The 23813-nt window shown below is 52.4% G+C and overlaps 2 protein-coding genes and 1 pseudogene across 2 annotated transcripts in view; 1 reads left to right on the plus strand and 2 right to left on the minus strand.

Annotated features, from left to right (window-relative positions):
• BCAP31 (B cell receptor associated protein 31) overlaps window positions 1-18464 on the minus strand; it is a 25785-nt gene extending 7321 nt beyond the window's left edge. Inside the window, exons 1-4 of the mRNA XM_039867028.1 lie at window positions 18440-18464; window positions 17284-17416; window positions 15761-15861; window positions 10343-10491 (exon numbers count right to left, since the gene is read on the minus strand). Of these exons, the coding sequence (XP_039722962.1) occupies window positions 10343-10491; window positions 15761-15861; window positions 17284-17375 (342 nt within the window). The 5' untranslated portion in view covers window positions 17376-17416; window positions 18440-18464. The remainder of the gene's footprint in view (window positions 1-10342; window positions 10492-15760; window positions 15862-17283; window positions 17417-18439) is intronic.
• Window positions 13874-13992, minus strand: LOC120605946 (uncharacterized; annotated as a pseudogene).
• Window positions 18465-19058: 594 nt separating the features above from the next.
• ABCD1 (ATP binding cassette subfamily D member 1) overlaps window positions 19059-23813 on the plus strand; it is a 17546-nt gene continuing 12791 nt past the window's right edge. Inside the window, exons 1-2 of the mRNA XM_039866947.1 lie at window positions 19059-20315; window positions 23231-23411. Of these exons, the coding sequence (XP_039722881.1) occupies window positions 19407-20315; window positions 23231-23411 (1090 nt within the window). The 5' untranslated portion in view covers window positions 19059-19406. The remainder of the gene's footprint in view (window positions 20316-23230; window positions 23412-23813) is intronic.

Here is a 23813-nt window from a genome sequence, read left to right on the forward strand (position 1 = left end):
ATAGGAAACAGCAGTAGCAAGGCACCATGTCAAACCCGTGTAGATGAGCAAGCCAGCCTTGTGACTGCGGCGGTAGCTGAGGAGGCACTCGGGGAAACACTCACTCCAGCCAGAGGCAGAGCCCAGCGCCCTGGCCCAAATCCAGAGCGCGCCAGGCTAAGCCAAGAGCAGCGCTCCCTAGCAGGCCAACTAGACCTGCCCACGAGCCAGCCTTCTAAAACATCTCACTGTCCCTCACGCACCAGGCCCCGTGCTCTTACGCCTGCCCTCAACTCATCCACCAAGATCCAGTTCCAACACTCCCCCTGTGACCCTCCACCCCTGGCCCCTCCCAGTGGCTTCACTATGCCCTTTGTGTGACCCCTCAGTGCTGAGTCCCCATAGGGCCCACGATGGGAAGTGCTGAGCTTCAGAATCCCCAAGTCTCAGCAGCTCAGGCGCCATCAGCCTGGAGCAAAGGCTGAGATACAGCTTCTTCCTCTCGTGACAGTACCCGTTGTTCCTGTCCTACTGCCCAGGTAGCTGCTCTTGGCCACCCACTTCTGGGCAACAGGTCAGAATTCACGAGCCAAAGGGATTTCCCAAAGGTACTGGGGTGACAGAAGGAGAAGCCAGCACATGAACCTTGAGAGACTCCGGATGTATTCTTGACAGACAAACGTCATCCCCAAATACCTGAATTCGATTTGGCTTTCTTGGTTAGATGTTTTTGGACAGAGTGGGGCTCTCGTGCTTTTATAAAAGGTTGAATAAACAAGGGAGGAGAATGTGAATCTCTCTATGGACACTAGAGAAAGAGGGCCAACCATATCAAGGGAGGGGAGGTGTGCTTCCTACGTGCTTTGCACCATTCCTGTCTCCCTCCTACAGGCTTAACGGGAAGTGGGGCAGGAGCAAGGAGAAAGGTCCTCCCAAGTCCTGACTGGACTATTTTATGCTTGTGGTGGGCCCCCATCCCTGTTGCTGACCCTGCCCACTTAGAATTTCCTAGGCATCTCCTAGGTGCCATACTCTCAGGTTGAGTTGAGTCACTCAGCTCTCAGGACCCCTTGCAGGACATGTAGGCACAGCTCCCGTTCATCCCACTCCCCCGTACGAGTGGGAAGCTGGTGTCACAGCGCCACCTGTTGACTCTCCAGGCTGACTACAAGTCCTGCCCCAGACAGGGCTCCACCCGGCGGGCGGATTCTGGGTGACCCACCCCAACTGTCCAGGAAAACACAGGAGGCAGCTGCCCTGGCCAGGAACCAAAAGCCAGGTGATGCCCCAGGAAAGGCTTCAGGCGGAGAGTAGTAACAGGGTGGAAGCCGCCCCAGGAAACTATCATCCCGATGGGTCTGGAGTCATGAAAATAAGGCAGCAGAGAAAGAAAGTAGAGTTCACTCAAAAAGATTCAGGGACACTCTTCCTGCAAGGCTGCCCCAGAACTTCTTAGCACAACTCCGGGCTCGGCCTCCCTATCTACCCCGGGACACACGGAAGTGGTAGAAATGGGGAAGGGAAATGTCCCTGTGACAACTTCAGCTGAACGCCCAGGTGGCCACCCTGAGACAGCAAAGCAAGCTAGAGGGCGAGGGGGCAGGAGCATGCAGCCGGTCCTGCCAGTATGTGCCTGTCCTCTGCCCTCTTGAGCTGAAGAGAGCCAGTGGGAAGGAGCAAGCTGTGTTTCTGTCATGTGCCTTCTTGAAACCAGCCAAGGGATTTTGTGTAAACTGGCGGGGAGCAGAGAGCAACTGAAGGTCAGACCACCTGAGCAAAGATATTCCAAGACGAGCTGACTCCAACTGAAACAGGCTGGTGGCCCACCTGGCTACTGGAGAAGTTAACCCTGAAGGCAGCGGGAGAGAGAGAGCTGTCATCCCTGGATGTATCAGCATGGTCCTAGAGTCCAATGGAAACAAGGCAGTGCCTCCAGCAGACGACCTCTCCTGCTCAGAGCCCCCGGGGATGGGGAAAGAAGTAAAAGACAAAAGGTGGCTCCAACTACACTATCCAACGTGGAGGCCACCAGCCACAAACGTGGCCTTTTTAGTTCAAATGAATTAAAACATAACATTAAATGGGAAAATCCAGCTCCTCGGTTACGCCAGCCACACTCCTTACAGCGAGTGTTTCCATCTCGCAGACAGGGCCAGGCTGGAGGAACCCTTTGGTCTCCTCCCATCCAGAGCCCTGCTTTCCACAGCCCCCACCCACCCTCAGCCTCTAGGCAGCAGAGGCTGGAGTCCTCAGGCTCTGAGAGAAAAGGGCTTTCCTGGAATGGCAGGCTTTTCAATGACCTTGGAATCAGGAAGAAGGAAGCCCTGCTTGCTTGGCGTCCAGCCCCAAAGGAGGTCATTCACTGTTTGTTTTGAGAGTGTGAGGAATTCTTCAGCCCAAATCAAGTAGCTGAGCAGATAATCTGTATTTTAAAAGAAGCGGATGCTCACTCTGATGCATGCCAGATGGTCCTTCTTGGACTCTTCATAGGAAACTCCCCCCCACTTTTCTGCAGACCCCCTTCATCCAGCACACACAGGACACTGGCCCACTGCTGTAGCTGGGGTGAGTATGGCTTGATGGGGACCAGAATCAATGGACTTACCAAAAAGGCTCTTACCAGTGCCTAGATCTGAAGTGCTATTATATTTGTATTCTTAAAAAAAATGACGGCAGCCGACAGATGGATCGAGTGGAACTGAAGGCCAAAAGCCTGTCGGCCTGGCCTTCTACGGCAGCGGTCCTCCACTTAAACCGCTATCCTTGGGAGGCCCAAGCACCGGGATTTTAAAAACTCCTAGTTACCTTATCTAGATATCAATCGAAATGAATAGATTATTTAAAAAAAAAAAAAAATCCTGCAAAAGTAATCCGCAGCAAAGAATGAGCTTCAGCTCAGTTTGTATTAAGCAGTCCTATAAGGTTCTTGTATGTAGGTTGAGATGTTATGTGTGCTTGCAATTTTTTTTTTAAAGGTCTCTCTCTTTCAAGAAAAGCAGATAAGCAAAATATTATTTGCTATATATAGCATTGATATCTGGGATTTGCTTGAAAATAATCCAGAGCCGGGGGTAATGGAGACTGGAGGCAGGGGGGAGTAGATACAATGAGACTGTCTGGACAATGTTCTTTGCTAAAGCTGGGTGACATTCACAGGGAACTCTTCTTCTATTCCGCCTCTACATGTGTTTGTGTTTTCTACATCGACCAGCCAGCAGCCCACCCTGGGTTGAGAACCCCCTAGCATCATCCAGTTGGATGCCTGGGGCCCCAAGGACACCTCAGCTTGCCTGCCTCCAACTCTTGTTCAGCCTCTGCCTGGGGAACACCTTCCCGTGACCCTCCACTCTTGTCTTTGTCCTCTGTCCCACTCTACTCTGCCACTACCCATGCCCAGCCTGGAACATAAGACCCCTGAAAGCCAAGACTGGGCCTTCTCTCACTCACTACTTGGGCCAGCACAGCCTGCCACATGAGTGGGAAAATCTCACAAAGCACTCTAACTACTCAGGGTGATACTAATAACAGCTACCACTTATTAAACATTCCCCATGTGCTGGGCACAACACTGCAACCATGACCTGAGTGCCCTCACTCCTCACACTAAGCACCTGAGAGAGGTATCCTCATCCCTGCTCTACAAGTAAGGGGAAAGGCTCAGAGAGTAAGTGACTTACCCGAGGTCACACAACTAGCCAGTAACAGACCCAGGATCCCAACCCAGACAGCGGTCACGTCCCAAAGGATCTGAGTATCGGGCCTTTTATGCCAAAGGTGCTACGAAGGCACTGAAAGCTGGAGGTGGTGGGACTGGTTTGACATAACAGAAAGGTCACTTGGCTGGAGGAGCAAGGCTGGCAGCAGGAAGCCCCGCCATGACAATGGTTCCCAGGACACTCAGGACGAAGCGTTCCGGAGGGGAAATCCCTAGGCTGCGGAACGGGGACAATTTCAGTTTTTCAAGATGAGTCCTGGAGGCTGGTTGTACAAAGTGTGCATGGACTCAACACTACTGACCTGTCCACTTACAAATGGTTCACATAATCAATTTGATGTTAAGTGCATCTTGCCACAATATAAAAAGCAAAACAAAACATAGGAGCGGGGGAGCACATGGGATAAGGCAGAATGAAGGGCAGAGCACCCCCAGGCTTCTGCGCTGAGACAGTGTGCCATCTTGCTGACCTTCCCCTCCTGTACCCTGGTTTCCCCGTTCCTTCCAGTGGGCCTCTTGGCTCCCCCCTTCCCTCCCATGTGTGCGTGTGTGCATGCTTGCAGGCAGTCCTCTGGGTTCTGCCAGTTGGAACTCTGTAGATGCCCACAGCAGAACTGCCACCACCTCAGCCTCACCTTGGCATCCTACTGGCTCCTCCCCTTTCTCCCATCAAACCTCCCAAACCTGTCTCCCACTCGTGACCCAGGCTACTGCGCCCTGGTTCACGCTGCCAGTGTCTGTCACTCCGGCAATTCCCAGCTTGGGTCTCCCTGCTTCTAGGCTGCTCCACCCTATCCCATACACAGTCGCCAATTACGAATACACAACTCTGATCATAGCCCAGCGCCTCTGGAAAAAACACAGCACTCTACCACACGGAGGTCGGGTACACACTCATTCAAAACCCTCTAGCCTGTCTCTCCCGCCACTCCTGACCCATCCACCCTGCTCAGCCCCCTTCCTGAATCTTAGCCAGTACCTACAGAGGTTCAGGCACTGAATCAGTAGATGCCAGTGAGACGTGTGCAGACACAGACAAGGAAGAGAAAGATGGTAAGAGGCACATGGACGCTTGGGAAAGGATCAGGAGGCCCACAGAAGCTGGCCTAGCTAAAGTATACACAAAATGACAATTGAGAGGGGTTTCCCACTGTTTCTGATATCAGAAAAAAGGGGGAGGGGGGCTTTGGTTAGACACATAAGAATGCTGGAGGAATAGATGGGTTGTCCCAGAACAACGTTCATGAGAAATTCAGTGGAAAATGCAAGTTCCCACATGACAGTTACAGCTTGGCCCTGTTAAGAAGTGTGTGGATTCTGCAGGGAAAGTAGCCAGGTGTGGCAGTGCCATCACCCTGAGTCTGAGTTCTCAGCTCTGCCGATGACTAGCTCTGGGAACTTGGAGAGCCTTCTGAACTTCTCCGAACTGCAGTTTCTCCTTTGCAGCGCTATTGTAAAGATTAATATGTGCCAAGCACGTAGAATGCTTAACAAGTGGTATCTGCTACTGGGCATAGAAAAATCTAGAAAGATACACAGCAAAGATACACGTCACCACTGATTACAGTGACGTTTCAGAGAATTTATTTTTTTAAAGTCTCGTCTTCCTCCAATGGCTGTGTGCTACCAGATGACTTCATCTTCAGATGTACAAAAGGGACTAAGAGATTAGAGTCACCAGACTCATAAAACTAAGACTAACATGGAGGGCATACAAGCAGGGAGGTTCTAGCTGACAGAATGTACAAGCGCCTCCCTATTAAAGCCAGGCAATAACTACTCAGGGAGAAAAGCAGCCCACTGTCCTGCCTACAGTCTGAAAACCAACCACCTAGTGCTAACAGCTCACACCAACGCGAACACCTGGGGCTGGAGCAGGGGCTCAGAATTAGGCATGTGCTTGGCCACTTACAACCTGGGCAGCTCTGGCCGCCCCATCTCTTTTGGGCTGTCCTTTTCCATTTACAAAGCCCCACAGGATTATGAAGCGTTATTAAAGCCCTTACTGGCTTCGAGCAGAGCCAGAAACCAAAGGAACCACACCAACAGCTCATACACATACAGGCGAGGCCACAGAGCCATCCAATCTTTGAGATAAGCCCTTCTTTTAACAGAGAATACTTAGGGTGACAGAAGGGAGATGCTTATCTAAAGACACACAGCTGCTCAAGTGGCAGCATTGGCCTGGGCACTCCAGTCTCCTGACTGTTGATTCCGCATCCTTCTTCCTATGCTGCCAGCCCTCCTAAGTACGGACACCCAGAAGGTGTGGAGGTGTGTGCTACTGATCGGTACCCCATGACACCAGATACAGTGTGGTAAGAGCTGGTCACATGCCAGTCTTCCCTCAACTACTCTATCTTCTTTCTCTGGCAACAACCCGGCACTGTCTCAGGTAGAGTCATGCTCAAATGTTTGCTGAGCTAAGACCATGAATGGGGCCCCACAAAACAATTCTCCTAACACAGCCAAACTCGACCCGCCCAAGAGAAAGAGTCATCTCTTTCCATCCTTTCGCAGGCTTACAGGCAGCTAACAAGTGAGTGGTTCATCTGTAAAAGAACAAGTGCAAGGGTTCAGAGGGCCACATACGCAAAGAAAGAGATTACCCGCCACGCAGGGCGGACAGTGTGTACTGACAGATGAGAAAAGGCATTCTTCAGAGAAAGGGCTTCAAAAACTGCTGGGTGCGCACAGCCTGGCTTCTGAGAGAACCAACCAGGTACATGAGGGGAGCGACTACTCCAAGGTTTTTAAATGCATGTGACCACATTCAGGCCCAGATGAATCCCACCAGGTAGCGAAACCCTGCAACAGGCCAGAACTGCTGTCCACCTGTGCCCTCTGGGGTAGTCTGCTTGGGGAGACGTGCCAGAGCAGTGCCAGTCAAGCACTAATGGGCACTAACGGGGTCCGTTGGCCGGGGGTGGGCCTAAGGGTCTGCATTTCCGACAAGCCCACAGGTCATAAAGGCTGCAGGGCCACAGGCCACACTTAGGGCAGCCAAGTGCCAGGGGACTAGGACACTATCAATCCATTTCCAATGATTAAAGAGAAAAAAAAAGAAAAAAGAAATGCAATGTGTGGGACAACAGACAAGAAGCAAACCGATGTGGGAGAGTGTTTTTTTTTAATAGTAAAAATTTCAAATCGGCTCAGGTCTGTGAGCAGGGAATTGGTTAAACACACAATGGTCCCCTCACGTGACACAACACTACACAACCATTAAGAACAAGAGAGGTCTGCATGAGTCATTTGGAAACACTGCCAAGCTCTATCACTGGGTAAAAAAGGCAAGTCGAAGCAGAGAAAGCTTTCCCAGCACTTGTAAAAGAAAACTTATACGTGATGCAAGATATTTTTCAAAAGTTCAGAAACATCCCCAATATTACCTGTACCTGTCTCTGAGGATGGGACTACAGGGCACTCACTCTTTCGCCCAACATTTCTATATTATTTGAGTTTGGAGGGCTTTATGTTACTATGAGCAGGTATAACTTTTGTAATCAGGATAACAAAGATGAGAGCTTTGCTTTTTAAAGTGTTTCCCGCATATGGGTCGTATGGATATCAAGTTTGGACAGAAACATTTCTATGGCTAATGCTGTGCAAAGAGAAGTTTCTCAAGGGCCACAGCCACCACAAAGAATCTGACCCCTAGATAAGGGGAGAGTTTATAGGTCCTGTTTTGATCAGCTACTGGACAGGGACATAGGAGGGTGTGGCAGACATAACAAGGCATCTTTTCCCTGAGACGTATGGCTGCTGGAACAACCAGATCCAAGAAGTAACCACGTGTGACATGTTTAAAAGGGAATACATAACAAAGCCTACGTGCTTGTCTAATAGAAAGGCCCCGGCAAAGTGGGAGAGGCAGCCAACATGACAGAGAACAGAGCAGGATCGCAAGAGCAGACGGAAATGGTGGGCCCAAAGTCTGCTCTGTTCTCCCAACCTCTGGGCACCCCTTAGAGAATAACATGGGGTATAAATGAGGACTGCTTTTCTTTGAAGCCACCCCTTTAGGTTGGAAAGGAAACTGCGAACTGTTCTGTACCCTGACTGTGGGGTGGTACTTCACTCTGCTTTTGTCAAAACACTTATTGGTCAAAATATTGAGCCAAGCACACACTTGTCTGGTATACCTGGCTACCCACTGTCCCCTAGTACAGATAATACATGCCCTGAAGAGATCACAAGAACAGAAGAGTCAGGAGAGTGAGGCTCTGAAGCCACAGTATGTGGCGAATAAGCACCACCCAGTCTATCTGCCAGCACTGTGACTGCTCTGGAATTCACCATCTGCACTTTGCCAACGTCTCTCAACGTGGGGCCCCACATGCAACCCTCCAGGTAGCACTGGCTGACTCCCTCCTGGCGGCCCCAGCCTTCACTGAAGGGCCCTAAGGGCTCATCAGCTTTTGCAGTAGTTCAGCCACTAACTCCTACTGAGCTACAATGAGCCACAACCCCAAGTCATCTGAGTTCCTGTTTGACCCTACCTCTGTAGCCCTTTATGAACCTACAAGCAGGTTTACAAATGTTCCCCTGTTAAAAACTCTAATCTCATTCAAGCCGGCCCCACCAGTGCACCAAGAAAGCCATGGATTCTGAGTGATAACTAATCTGCCGTTCACTTCCTCCTAGCTTCCATCTCTCCCTGCATCTGCTCGCATTAAAACAACCAACAACAGAGAACACTGAGTGGGTTGGGGGTGGAAAGTTAAGCTCCTGAGGCCTGTATTTCGATGGAGCTAATCCATGAGGCAGCCACTCATGGGAGTCAGGATCCTGCCCAATGACACTGTTATGCCAGCACCTGGCCCACACTTCAGCACATGGTCCATAAGAATCAAATCAGAGCCTGGTAATCATTCTGCTGAAAATCTACATACACTAGCCTGACAGACGGCAGGGGCAGACTGAGAGAACTGGCTCTCTGGGAACTCACGGTAGTCGCCAGCAATGCCTCTCTTTACTCTGAAAGGACACAAGCTTTTCCTTCTAGAACATGGCTTGAAATCAGAGTCAGACCATCTCATTCTAGTTACTGCTTCATCTACTTTCTCTTTCCTTGGGAAACTGAGATGCCTGCCTGTCTGCAGTCTTCCAGAACCTCTCCCACCCTGCAATTCCTCAAGGACTGGCAAGCCCATCTGCAAACAATCGCCGAGAGGCCCTGGACATAATGTCATCAAGTCCAAGTGGAAGCTAAGTCATTTAGAGAAGCTGGGCACTCCCGTGTACCCTTGCCCTCTGGGGATTTCAATCCTCTCATCCCAGTGCTTGCCATTCCCTGACACAGAAACACCAAGGGGACTATATTCTTCCCGGGTCCTACCATGTTTCATGATCCAGAGCTCACTGCAGGCTTTCACCTCCCCAATACTATTCCTACGCTCTGTGTACTCTTCTGGGGCAGTCCTTACTTTTCCTCCTGCCCTATCTTTCAGATGAGATCTGAGCTGGCCAGGGAGCCCTAAGCACCTGTGGTCCCTCAGACCCGCAGTATCATCATGTCCTCCCATCCTTCAGCTCTCGTGCAGGTGGACTCGAATCCTTGTTTTTGAGACCTGGTCCTCCAGACCTGCTTCCCTTTCAGTCTCAGCCCACAAATCATCTTCTTTTTCACAGCTTCCTGAAACTCTAAAATTCTAGGGTCTGTGTCCAACTCCTCCCAGCTTTCTCACTTCCTGACTCTGATCGGACGGCTCACCTCGAAGAGCTGTCTGCTCTTTACAGCGCCACCCGCAATACTTTCCAACTTTGACCCAGAGAGGGCATGCTCACCTGAGCAACTGACTTTTCCTGAAAAACCGAAACCCAGACAGGTAGTCATTCTAATGTCTAGTGAAGAAGGACGTCCAGGTGACGAGCAGTGGGAGAGCCCAGTCTGTGAATCCACGTGTTCACCCTGCTTCTGAGTAACCTCAGGGTGAGCCTCTTCCCAATACCCCTGGAAGCCCTTGGCCTGAGCTCGATGTCTCCCTGCCAGCCAGCATGCTTGAGAATGGCTGGGCTGCTGGTCAGAACCCCTTTGAGCAGAGGGGCAGTAAAGCAGCCCCAGACTCAAACAGGCACTTTCAATCAGTCTAATCTTGCCCAACTAGCCACCCCCTTGGCCCTGATCAAGGCATTCAGTCTTGCAAAAACAAAAAACAACAACAACAAAACAAATACTCAGACTACCATGGAGCACAATATGCTCCTGTGACAGGTCTAACATTGGAGAAGACCCTGGGGACAAGGTTGGCTTCAGCCCCTTCGTGCCATTTCTGCCTACTCTTTCTCAGAGCAGGACCCCATACACAAAAAGCCCCTATTTAATCGGTCCCTTTGAAGGTGGGCTCCAAAGGGCCTCTCCCAGAGGAGGGAAATGCCTCATCATTTACTTCACGCTATCTACAGAGAGCGAGCTGCTAACACATTTGCCTTTAAAGAGCATGTGGCAAGTTATGGCAGAGCCAGAAGACTTCTGGTCAGTCCTCTCTCACTCTCTACACTGCCTCTGGAAACCAAGAGGAAAATCAGAGGCCTCTGGAGAAATTGCGTGGCTCCCTAACACACACAGACCTCTGCTTCAAGGACACGGACTGAAGACTCAAAGTCACAGACTAGCCCAGGGGTCCCTTCGCCCCTCCCCACTCACAAGGACAGCAGCAGAGAAAAGCCGGCAATGTAGAGATTCCTCTGGGCACGGAAAAGCTTCATGTGGAAGTGTTCCACGGCCCCAGGGTTGTTCTGGAGATTCACCTTCTCTGTCACGTCATCATACTTCCGAATCTCACGCAGAGCATCTATAGTGGAGCAGAGAAGAGACACAGGGTTTAGTGCCCACGCGGACAAGTCCGGGCTGTCCAGCTTGGACAGGCGGCATCAGTCGAACGGTCCTGCTTCCCTCAAACCATCTCCCATTATCACCCCTTCGACACACGCCCTGGGCGTGCCTGTGAGAACTCTGCCCTCAGACCCTCTCTCTCTTCCAACTTTTCTCACGTCCCTCCCAGGCCCCATTCTACTCCAGCCACAAGCTTGCTCTGTGTCAAGATGCTAACTAAGTCTTAGGTATTGCTGGCCAGGAGCAGCTCCCCTTTCCATGGGTCCCCACTCCACCTCACCACGTCTGGTTCTGTTTATCTTAAGTCGGATGCTGTCAGTCACCCCACTGATAAGCAAGGATCCTCCTGTTTATGGAAATGCCCACTAAGGAGACATGAGCTGCCTAGGGGACAAGAACCAGAGGATGCCTGCTAAAGAGTTTTCCCTTCTAAGCTTTGTAACAGGTTTTATTAGGATTATAAAAGGAATTCGTGTTCATCAAAAGTTCAAACATTCCAGAAATATAGAAAAAGCATCCCATAACATAATCGCCTCCAGCAGGGTATAGAACATGTGGCCATCTTATCTCAAGCAGTCGCTCTGTCACATTACACTATGTTGTTTTCTTGGTAATACACACCCATATCTGAAATTACCCTAATTATAGGTTTACTGTGTGTCTCCCCCAAATCAGACTACAAACTCCGCGAGAGCATAAATCTTTTCTAGTATGTCCCTAGGGCTTAGCACAGTTCTGGCGCACAGGAGACATGCAAATAACTGATGAAAGGGAAGCAGCCTTTGCTCCTGAGAGCCACTGTTAAACATACATTATTCTAGTATGCAAATATTTTTACATCTCTAAGTTTGTAAAGTAGATATGGAACCATCTCATACCTACAGCTTTCTCCCCACCCCAAGACATCTCTTTAGGTTGGTACATAAAGACCCACCTAAAGAGAGTCCTTAACAGACCCCCGTGGAGGAGGGGTAAGGTATCATTGTATAGATATTGTTTGGTTCTTAATTCCTGATTTGACACTGCTTGGTTTTTAAGTTGATCTTACATTATAAAAATCTGCCTCCAAAAAAAAAAGTCTACAGCCATGCCACCCTGAACGTGCCCGATCTCATCTAATCTAGGAAGCTAGAGGTGGACACAGTTAATAGTAGATGGGGAGACCACCTAGGCTATCAGATGCTATAAGCACTTAAGATAGATAGAGATAGCTAGATAGATAGCTAGATAGATATGAATGAATGTAGATAGAAGACAGACAGACAGACAGACAGACAGATAGATAGATAGATAGATAGATAGATAGATAGATAGATAGATAGATAAAAAATCTGCCTCTCCAGGGTTGGGAGGGAAAAACCTGCCTCCCCATACTGGTGCCTTTGTTAAATCTGTATCATGAAGCAAGGGCTTTCCAACACTATTAGCAGGAGTATAAACTGGGAAACTCACCTATGAATTGCTATGGACATGTTCCTGCCCGCCTCCCAGTCCTATGACAAATTCTAACCCGCAATGGGATGGTATCAGGAGGTGGGGCCTTTGGGAGGTGACTAGGTCATGAGTGCAAGGCCCTTATGATGGCATTAGTGCCTTTATAAAAGGTAGCAGGTGATTAGGTTGTGAGCGCAATATTCTTATGAATCAGATTAGTGCCCTTATAAAAGGGACCCCAGAGAGCTCCCTCACCCTCTTCTGCCATGTGTGGACACAGCAAGCCAATCATCTATGAACTAGAAAGACGGCCCTTGTCAGATACCGATTCTGCTGGCAGCTTGATCCTGGACGTCCAGCCTCCAGAACCATGAGAAATAAATGTCTGTTGTTTAAACCAACCATTCTACGGTATTTTTGTCACAGCGGCCCAAACTAAGAAAAAGAATTTAAAATGTTCATGCCCTTATATTCATCAGCTCCACCTCTATGAATTTATCCTATAGAAGCATTTGCATAAATGTACAATATTAGGATGCCTATGAAGAAGAAATTACCTTATAACCATTTGATAGAATACAGGCATACCTGTTACTGCATTTCATGGATCCTGAGTTTTCATCAACACCAAGGCAAGATCCTCCACCAGCAAAAACATTATAATTCACTGAAGACTCAGGTGATGGTTAGCATTTTTTAGCAATAAAGTATTTTTAAAGTGTACAATATTTTTAAAGATATAATGCTACTGCACGCAACAAACTACAGTATAGTATAAATACAACTTTTATATGCACTGGAAAATCAAAAAAGTTGTGTGACTTGCTTTACTGCGATATCCACTTTATCGCAGTGGTCTGGAACCAAACCCACAATCTCTCTGAGGTGTGCCTGTACAGTCGGCCTTCTGCATCTGTGGGTTACACATCCATGGATCCAACCAGAAGCAGATCGAAAATGCTTGGGAAAAAATGTTACGTTATTGCTGACATCTATTATGTAGTTAGGCCTATGATGGCTATGTCTATACTGAACATGTATTGACTTTTTTCTTATCGTTATTCCCTAAACGATATAGTATAACAACTACTTATATAACATTACATACATTAGGTATTATAAGTATTCTAGAGATGACTTAAAGTATATGGGAGGATATGTGTAGTTTACATGCAAATACTACACTATTCTTTATGAGACAAGCATCCATAGATTTTGGTATTCATAGGGGTCCTAGAACCAATCCCCCACAGATAACAAGGGATGACTATACTACACAACCTTTAAAAAGAATGAGACTGCTGTTAAAAGAACCTAAGATACAGTAAGTGGAAAAATGCTCAATCCAAAACAGTGTGTAATATATTAACAAAGATGTCAGCATAGAAAATGCCTCTGGAAATGTACGATGAAGCATTAATGATGGCTAACTGTGAGACATGGGATTATGGGGGACTTTAACTTTCTAGGTTAAATTTTTAAAAATATTTTTATGATGGAAAAAAACATGTTTTTCTACACTGTCATCTGCATCCAGGAACCCCATCACCTTAAGGACCACCCTGGCCAATGGCAAAGAGCAGATTAGGGATGGGGGTGTTTGGCCATACTAGCCCGAGTCACAAAGCAGAGTGCTGCCTTCCCAGACTCAGGCATCTGGCCAGGGCAGTTGACTCTGGACCCTCATCACTCCCCAGTCAGATCTGCCCTAGGCCCCTCCCAGTGAAGAATAGGGGCCAGCAAGGGCTACAGTTCTAACTGGTAATACCCATCGTATTTCACTAGTATTTGCTACCAGCTAACACTTATATTTTTTTGTTTGTTTTGTTTTTAGGCGAGGCAACCCTTGGTTGACCTCATAGATTGCAAGGACCTTGTTAGTTTACAATCCCTTTTTTTATTTTTTACGCCTACAGCACCTGGTCTTCCTAGGTGGTCTCTCATCCAAGTACTAACCAGGCCCGATCCCGCTTAGCTTCCGAGATCAGATGGGATCGGGCTTGTTCAGGGTAGCATGGCCATAGACTAACACGTATTTGTAGAAACCACTGCAGACCTCTCTAGATTATGCTTATGAAAGCAGCCTGTCATCAGTCAGATATCCCTCTAGAACTTTCAAGCAATTCCCCAATGCCAAAAAGAAGAATGGCGCCTTTGCTAACTTGGGTTCTGCAAAGCAGTGGTCCCCAACCTTTCTGGTACCGGGGACCGGCGCCCCTATGAGAATCTAATGCCTAATGATCTGAGGTGGAGCTGAGGCGGTGATGTTAGCACTGGGGAGCTGCTGTAGATACAGATGAAGCTTCGCTCACTCACCCACCGCTCACCTCCTGCTATGTGGCCCAGTTTCTAACAGTCCACAGACCAGTACTGGTGCGCAGCCTGGGGGTTGGGGACCCTGCTGCGAAAGACCTCCCTGGTCCACTCAGCTGCACTAGGAAATGGAGAGTTCGTGGAGTGTGGTTTGCAGAGGGGCAAGGCCTAAAGGGAATACCTCCAGCACAGTCCCTCCCTGCTCCAATTCTCATCCCCACCCCACATCCAAGAGCAAAAGCAAATGAAAAGCCTGGCTTTTATGCTCAGAGGATGATGTGCATATTCCCTGGTCCCTGTGTGCTCAGAGGCTGCTCAGGGAGAGGACTCTGAATACAAAGAGCTACCAAAGATCTACCTTTTGGGGCCTTGCCAAGTATTTCAACAGCAAGGTATCCAAGCAGCTGGCACTCACCCTACATGGCTGGGAATGGGCGGGCCACATGTGGCCTCTTCGAAGGTAGTCCTGCCTGAACATATCCCATCAGGTCTCAAGATATTAGGAAGGGGAAAATACCTGACGCTGAAGCTAGTGGGTGGGGCCAAGCAAGTTCCCCTAAACTCCGGCCCCCTATTCTCCCACCCTCCGCCAAATTTCTGTTGGGGGCTGGGGAGAGGAGTGCTCTGAGCTTAAGCAAGCATCACTCTTTGTAGACAGGTCCACTGCCTGTAGCAGGGCCAAGCCAACACTTTGGAGTCCAAGTAGGAGGATGTACTAATCACTAACCACAGCAAAACACACATTTAACAGCCAGATGACAGCTGCACTAATTCCTCTGGTCTCTGAACGATCACACCACCATGTCGAAAAATGTTCACCTCCCATCTTAGCACCACCTAGCCACAAGCCCCATCCCTGAGCGTACTCTGGGATCAGCTTATCTTTCAAGCCCCAGCTGGTATGCACCTCAATGTGGGGTTTATAGAACTTTGGAGCTGGAAGGACCCAGAAAGACCTGAAGTTTGACTCAGATCCAGAGAAGTCTGGGATTTGCTCCATAGATACGCTGCCAAATCTCTTGGCCCCCACTATACTACAGGACACAGCAGCTTCCTTCCCAGCTAGGCTCCCTATCTACTTGGTCATTCAGTCCCCTATTCGTGATCTATTCCAGGCAGCAAGGGAGAAACTAATGCTGCTAAGTGGCTGGAGAGCAGTACTACTTAGACCAAGGTCAGCATGGCCCAGTTATAGCCCCTCTTGATTTCAGTTCTGGAACAACCCAAGGAGCCACCTGAAACGTGAGGTGATTATCACAGAGTCCACAAAGACTGCTAGTCAAAGTGAAGGCCCTACCAGCAATACCCTCTTCATGGATGAAGGGAGCTTCTTCTCCCAAGAGAAAGACAGGGCCACTAGTGGTCTATCTCTGAGAAGCCAAAGCTGTACGCTGCGTGTGGAACATGGCACAGAGCTTTGCAGCAGATGCCATAGCAAAGGGTCTCGGTCATGTAGCTGCCATCGGCAACAGCTCACTCACCAATGACCAGCAGCACAAGGATGACAATGAGAACCACAAAGAAGGTGTTGCCATGGGTCACTACGAACTCCACCAGGCGGGACTTGAAAATCTTCTGCCATCTGTGAAAAAACAAAAGGATGGGCTGAAAAGAAAGAACATATACTTGGGATCTGGGCCTTGAGAACAGAAACCCAGTCTTAGGTTTCTCCATTGGTCGAATATCCCACACAGCCTCAGCTGCAATTTTCAAATTTATGGCATCCATTCAAGAGTGTTTCAAAAAGATGCTCGTCCCTGTATAGAAATTTCTAGAAAACCAGTCTTAAATACTGGTAGTCTCTGGGGAAGGAAATGAAAAATTTACTTTCCGCTACATTCCCCTGCATAGTGTTCAAAATGCTTGCCACATTCACATTATTTCTTTAAGTTGTTTTTCCACGTGACCAGTCTTGGTTCATCTAGAATCCCACCATCTAAAGCAGCTCCAACCTCCCTTCATTTCTTCCACAAATACTTCAGAATGTAGTCCTGTAAGTGGCCCTATAACCTTCAAAGATGGTTAATGAAATAGCAATGCAGTAAGAATCCCCCATTATCAGACCCAGGGTCCCAAAGTCTAGCTGTTGCACTTTTAAATAGCTGGTTTGTTTGAATCCAGACCAACGAGATTCTGCTTCTGCATTAGTTGAGAAATATCTTAAACCTCTTATTTTATAAGTTCCCCCTTCCCTCACCCTCTTTTGCTTTCTTTCCCAATTTACTTTTTGAAGAAACCAGGTTGTTTGTCCTACAAAGCTTCACAGATTGCAGCTCCAAAGGGGCTTCTGTCTCTGCCATTCCCTCCAAACTGTATGAGGTGTGAAGATTCAGATCTGACTTCTGGCAAAAGCACTCCTTAGGCAGTGCTGTATACTTCCTATTGTATCACATCAAGTGCCCGTATATTTCATTAAAAGTTTTTTTAAAATATCTATAGAGACTCAACCTTATTTGTAATGTTCTAATTTAAGTCAGAATAACGTGTTTATGTATCATATGTAATTAAAAACTAATTTCCAATTAACGTTTAACAGGTCCTCTGTTCACTGAAAAGGGATATGGCTTCCTCCTTCATAGGCTGAGTAATGCTCATGAGGTTACTACGCAATGCCAGTGAGTTAAGAGGACAGAAGTCACCAAATCAGCAAGAACATGACCCCGTGGTACAAGTCTCCCGGATCCCACACTGCCATCCCCTGAACCTCAGGGACCCAAGGGGAGGCAGGAGGGCATCATTCCCAGAACCATAGCTAGAGCCAGGTCTTCTCCCTTTTGGGGCATTCTGAAGACCTGAAGGCAGGGAACACAGGACAGGAACTCAGCAAGATGTGACAAAGCAGAACGGTGTGGAAGGTTGGCAACAGTAAGACACAACCCCAGACAGGTTCTACCTGTTCCTGTCTGGCTCCAATTCCAGGGTCCACCAACTTTACACACATATACGACAGGGCTCCGCAATAGTCACCCTCTTACTTGCTTGCCTGCTCCTCCGCAGGCCATACCTTTTGGGTGAAATGAAGGGAATGCAGAGAAGCAGCACGAGAAAGACCTCTGCATAGAGGAAGGTGGCAACTGCAGTCCACTGCAGACTCATCCTGTTGCTGGATTTCCAACAGGGAGAAGTGAGCTTGTTTCCTGACAGGGCACAGAACGAAAAGGAGTCACGAGAGCTGGACAGCCACGCTTTGCGTACCCCAGCACCCTACTCGTCTTTAAAGAACTGGCTGAAAGAGGACTCGGGGCTCGACTGAGCACGGAGACTTGACCAACAGCGTTCGAAGGCGCGACCAACTTCCCCTCACGGGGCGGCGTTCCCCCGGCTGCCCTCCGGTAAGTGCAATAGCGCGTCCAGAGCCACTTTTCTGGATAATTCCCTTCCCCGCGGAGTCCGAGACACCCCTCATGCCTGTTTAAGTGGGAATGCATTTTTAATAAAGACCATACACATGGGAGGAAATTCTCAACATCCATCAGGGCCGCTCTGCGGTAGACTCCCAGCTCGCTGTCAGCCCTGAGGCGGCAGCATTTCAGTAACGCACTCTCTCCGAAAGCCGGGGCGCCCCCCAACCCCCGCCCCAGGAAAACCAACCAGGAGGCCGCTCCCTCCCAGCCCATCCAACGGGGCCGAGAGAAAACCAGCAGTTCCCTGTGAGGCTAGAGCGGAGTCTAAAAGGCCTCCCGACTACCGCGTCCGCCTCCGATGGGGCTGGAGGACTCGAAGTACCTCAGAAAACCCACAAGAGCGACTCCTACAGGGCGGGAGTCAGGGCCACGAGCAAATAAATGCAGGTCTCGACTAAACGCCTCATGACCCCATCCAGAGAAAGTTCTAGAAAAAGCTGTCTCCTCAGAAACCAGAAGAGGCCCTCCCGGCAGCCCTGGCAGGCCATAGTTCTCGCCCGGCTCGGGAAGCCCCGCGCGGGGCCCCCGGCGTGGCCCTGGCCCCACACGCCCTCCCCAAGCCCCGCATCGGCGGCTCCTCCGGAGAGACCTCTCCGCTCCCCCCCGCGGCCGGCCCCGACGCCCCTAGAGCGCAGCTCCACCCGCCGCCGCCCCGACTTTCCTCAGGCCGGCCCTGCCCCCGCACTCCCAACTCGGCCCTCGGCCCCGCGCCCGCCGGCCTCTCCGCGCTGCCCGCCACTCCCCGTCGTCGAGGACCTGAGGGACCTCGGCGACCGCGGAGCGCAACCAGGCGCGCGGAACCGCTCACCGAGCCTCCCACCGACACCTCACACGCCCCGCTACTGCCGCCAAACTCTCTCACTCCGGCCCTGGCCCCGCCCCTTCCCCCGCAGCCGGAAACCGGAAGCGCGTGCAGTGCCCTGCCCCTCCCCCAACCGAAGCGAAGCCTCGAAGGCTCCGCCCACTGCCGCTTTCCATCCCGCCCCCCGACGTCGAGCCGAGGCGCCAACGCCCTGGACTGGGAAAGAAGCGGCGCCCTGGGCGTGCAGGGAGGCAGGGCGGGGCCTTGGCGGGAACACGAGGGGCCGTTTCTCTAGCCCGCGCGGTCCTCCCACGTCTCTGTGGTCCAAGGAGGGGGCGGGGCCCAACCGTGGGGCCAGAACGGGGTGGAGCGCCATGCACCCAGGCTCCGCCTCCCGCCCCTCCTCCGCCTCCTCCCCTTCCCCCGACTCGCCCCTGGGGAGGGCTGGGCAGTGGGGATCCAGGACGGTGGCGGAGTCACGTCGCTTCAGCCAGGCTACGGAGAGACGACGGCTCCTGGTGCCTGAGAGGCGCCACCAGGGCAGGGAGGAGGAGGAGGAGGAGGAGGAGGAGGAGGAGGTGGAGGAGGAGGAAGAGGAGAAGAAGGAGGAGGTGGAGGTGGAGAGGAAGAAACGCCCTCCCTGCCCGAGCCCTGTTGAGGCTCTGACCCTAGGGGCTAGGAGACTGACAAGTTCCTCCACTTCGCTGTCTGAAGAGGCGTGACCCTGGAGGGACCTGAGCCCACCTCACCAGGGATCCCAGCACCACCCCAGTGGCCTAGAGCAACAGTCTCAGGGACTACTGCAAGATTTCCAGTTGCCTAGATAACAAGTCTGGGGTCAGAGCAACAACTCTTCCAGCCACCTGCCTCAACTGCTGGCTCAGGCACCAGTCCCGGCCCCGTGCGTCCAGCCCAGGTGACATGCCGGTGCTCTCCACCCCCCGGCTCTCTCGGGTGACCACACTGAAGCGCACAGCTGTGGTCCTAGCCCTCACAGCCTATGGAGCCCACAAAATCTACCCCCTGCTGCGGCAGTGCCTGGCTCCGGCCAGGGCCCCTCAGTTGCCTGCAGGCGAGTCCACGCAGGAGGTCTCCGGGGCCACAGTGGCCTCAGCAACCAAGGCTGGTGTGAACCGGGTGTTCTTGCAGCGACTCTTGTGGCTCTTGAGGCTGCTCTTCCCTAGGATCCTGTGCCGGGAGACGGGGCTGCTGGTGCTGCACTCAGCGGCCCTTGTGAGCAGGACTTTCCTGTCAGTATACGTGGCCCGCCTGGACGGACGGCTGGCCCGCTGCATCGTGAGAAAGGACCCTCGGGCCTTCGGCTGGCAGCTCCTGCAATGGCTCCTCATCGCCCTCCCAGCCACCTTCATCAACAGTGCCATCCGCTTCCTAGAGGGCCAGTTGGCTTTGTCTTTCCGCAGCCGTCTAGTGGCCCACGCCTACAGCCTCTACTTCTCCCAGCAGACCTACTACCGAGTCAGTAACATGGACGGGCGGCTTCGCAACCCTGACCAGTCCCTGACAGAGGATGTGGTGGCCTTTGCTGCCTCTGTGGCCCATCTCTACTCGAACCTGACCAAGCCGCTCCTGGATGTGGCCGTGACTGCCTACACCTTGATTCAAACGGCTCGCTCCCGTGGAGCTGGCACGGCCTGGCCCTCGGCCATTGCTGGCCTCGTGGTGTTCCTCACAGCTAACGTGCTGCGAGCCTTCTCGCCCAAGTTTGGCGAACTGGTGGCAGAGGAGGCGCGGCGGAAGGGGGAGCTGCGCTACATGCACTCTCGCGTGGTGGCCAACTCAGAGGAGATCGCCTTCTATGGGGGCCACGAGGTGGGGCAGGTTGGGGTGCTTTTCTCCCGAGCATGGAGAAAAGCATGTGGCTGGGAAGCCTGGGGGGGCAGGCAGTCGTGAATGGCACAGAAGGCCCAGGGGCTGGCTGGAGTTGATGCCAAAGGTGCGGGCGGGAGGCTGGGGATGGCCGGGGCTTTGGGCAGCCCAGACTTAGGCACAGAAATAGAGAAGCAGGATGGCTGGGTGGGGACTGCCCTGGGCCCACTGCCTGCATGCTCCAGGCCACTTCTGCTTCCTCCCTTCCTCCGTGAGGTTATCCTGGCCTTGGAGCTACAGATCCTAGCGGTTCGAGATGCTGGAGCTCCTGGCTGGCCCCATTCCTGCAGCCAGTCCAGAGGAGGCTCTTGTGTCTGGGAGCAGGGATGGTGGGATGTGGCCTGTCGCCCATCCCTCCTGGGCCCCTGGACCCTTTGAAGGCTGGCGTCCAGCCGAGCTGGCCGGCCAGGCAGGCAGGCATTATGGGCATGACTCAGCCCAAGCGGAGGTTAACAAGCAGCAACCAGCACTGCGGCCACAGCAGTGGCGGCGCTTGGCACTCCGGGTCAGTGGCTCCGCCGTCTGAGCCTGCGGGCCAGCCAGGCTGCAGGCTCAGCCGTCTCCCCAAGGCCCCGAGCCAGGGATGCTGGGCCTGGGGCCTCCACCTCGGCAGGACGTACTTCCTGCCCGCCCAGCGGCCACCCTGCCCCCGGCGCGGCCGCTCTTCCGCCTGGGTCCCCCCCCCGGCTCAGCTCCCCAGTGGGCCAGGGCTGAGTCCGGGGCCAGGGCTGGGGCCGGGCAGGGCTGGGAGCCCGGTACTGGGAAAGGTTACTCCAGGCCAATGCTCCCTTTATCTCACCCCGGCCCCTCCCCTTCCTCGTGCCTGGGGTTGCAGCTGCCTCAGGCCCCGCTCCCTGCAACTCTGGTTTCGGTTCTGAGAGCTTTTCGGGGGAGGGGCATAATGGCATCCATCTCCTGAAGGCCTGTGTGTCCTCTCTGGGTCAGGTGGCCTCTTGCGCATCCGGCTCCAGAATAGGAGAAAAGGCGCCTGGTCCGCAGCCACAACCCCCTCTCGTCCTCTAGCGCACGCCAGGGCCGCAGGGCCTTGGCAGGCAGCCGGGGCCTTGGGTGAGGCACTTGGCACATTACCCGCAGCTACATTGTCAGCCCCAGCTGGCACTCCTGCCAGCTCCCAGCACGAGTCAGGATTGCCAGGGTGCTCAGAGGAAGCACGCTCACTTCAGGAACAGAGGATTGAGCTTGAGGCTGGGCCGAACCGCACCGTGCGGAGGACCTGTATGGTGAGGGCAGAGGAGAGATCTGGCTCTTTGGGGACTTCCTCTGGGTTAGCTTCAGGAGGTAGCATGTTCGCCAGGAAGATTTGCTGGCAGGGGATGAGAGCGGGGTCAACCCCAGGGTGCATCCGTAGCCTATCTCTTTAGGCTTCTGCTAAAGGGCTGGAAAGCAGCGTGGGGTGACAGGTCCCCATGGATGGGCTGATAGCCCTTATTGTGCAGGCGTGTGGCTCACCCCAGTCCCACTGGCTCGTGTCCTCATGGACACTGGCTCAGACTCAGACCAACAGGTTAGGGCAGAGGCGACCGGCCAGCTGGCAGGCAGACAGCAGAGTATTCTGTTCTTACTGAGATTTCAACCAGGAGAGTTATTTAGACATGTGCACAAACACATATACGTACACGACCCCTTGTTGGCTTGAGAGCAAGGTAAACTTTTATTAAGAAGTCAAAGCATCATTTACAAGAATCTGGCCTGATGGCTCTGCCAGCGTGGTCCAAATCCTACACCTCTTGCTCCCTTCAGGTGCGTGAGCTTGGGCAGGTCACTTTGTCTTTCTGGGCTTCTTTAGTGTCCTACTGTACGATGGACATGAGAATACAGAATACAGGTGCGGTGGCGTGTGGTGAGAACCAAATGTCGAGTCAGGTGTGAGAGCACTTGGCAAAGGACATGGTGCCAGGCCGGGCAGCTGTTGACAGTCAGAGGTGGGAAGGCAGAGCTGGGATATACGCTCCCGTACTGAGCCAAGGAAGCCATGACCCAATAACCGCCTTGCTGTGACCATCTCCTGGCACCTCCAGCTCCCCTGCCTCTTTCTCTCCCTCTCCCTTCCTTTCTCTCTCTTCTCCAGGCCTGTACCCATTTCAGAATGGGAGATGGTGGCCAGTGTGAGAAGAGGGAGGGGTGGGGAGGGCAGGAGAGGCCCACCTCACTGCTGAGCCGTGAGCTACAGTCCTCAGCTGGCTCACAGCGATGCTGAGGGCCAGGCTCAGGGGCAGGGCTGCCATTATTGGGCGAGGCCTGCGGGCCTGGCCAGGAAGCATTCCCTCCAGGTTTCAGTGGGAGAATGCAGTGGCAGTTTCTCACCCAGAGGAACCCTGGGAAGGGTAGGGGGAGGCAGGGCCTAAGTAGGCCTAAGTAGATTGTTGAACCAAGTTCTTCAAAATGAAGTGCTGCCTTTTACTTTCCTGTACTGCCCTTTGCTGGCTTCAGGTTAGTCCCCAGCAGGTACCCAAAGAAACGGGCAAGATGGCTGCCTTTGGCCCGTGTCAAAAAGCTGCACAGGACAAAGACAGAGGCATGGCGAGCGCCTCAATCCCACAGGTAGTGGATGGGAATGGGCCTTGGCAGGTGGGGGACAGGAGTCTCTTCTTCCCTGCCACTGTACCCCAGTGCCATGGCATCAGACAATCCCGCACCGCCCCCCTCGCCCCTAGTTCGAGACCTGTCCGCTATAAACGTGGCCCAGTCATAACCCCCAGCTGTCAACCTTGTCATGGCCATCAGTTGGCATGGCACGTGTGTGCGCACGCCCACAGCACTTGGGGCCTCTTGCTGTCGCCCCCACGGTAGTTACCACGTGACCTCTCAGGCTCTCTCTGTCGCCCCCTCCCCGGCAGGTGGAGCTGGCCCTGCTACAACACTCCTACAAAGCCCTGGCTTCGCAGATCAACCTCATCCTGCTGGAGCGCCTGTGGTACGTCATGCTGGAGCAGTTCCTCATGAAGTACGTGTGGAGCGCCTCAGGCCTACTCATGGTGGCCGTCCCCATAATCACGGCCACGGGCTACTCAGAGTCAGGTGAGAGTCAGCACTCCCCGGGAGCGGGGCTCAGGGCCCTGTCTTCCTAGACCACTGGGTGCTAGGCTCGGCAGGGCCCATCTGCCCCTTCCACTGCTGCCTCCCTCGAAGTCACCGGAGGTCATGCTCTCCCTTGCTGCCTGTCACCCTGCGTGAGTCTCCCCTTTACAGCATCTCAGCTAAGCCTGGGGACTGCGACTCAGGAGCACCGCGTGTCCCCTCACCGGGCACATATACCCTCACCCACCTGTACCTGTCCTCTGCTCAACCGTGACTCGGAAGTGGGAGGATGGGGAAGTACTTGGAGCAAGCCCCTCATCTCTGGGTCTTGGCTCGCCCACGCCTCAAACAGCTCTAGCAGGTTGCAGAGTCTAGAGACCTCTGCCCCAAGGCCTGGGGGGG

Source organism: Pteropus medius, unplaced genomic scaffold (assembly GCF_902729225.1).
Source record: "Pteropus medius unplaced genomic scaffold, Ma_sr-lr_union100, whole genome shotgun sequence".
Lineage (NCBI taxonomy): Eukaryota > Metazoa > Chordata > Mammalia > Chiroptera > Pteropodidae > Pteropus > Pteropus medius.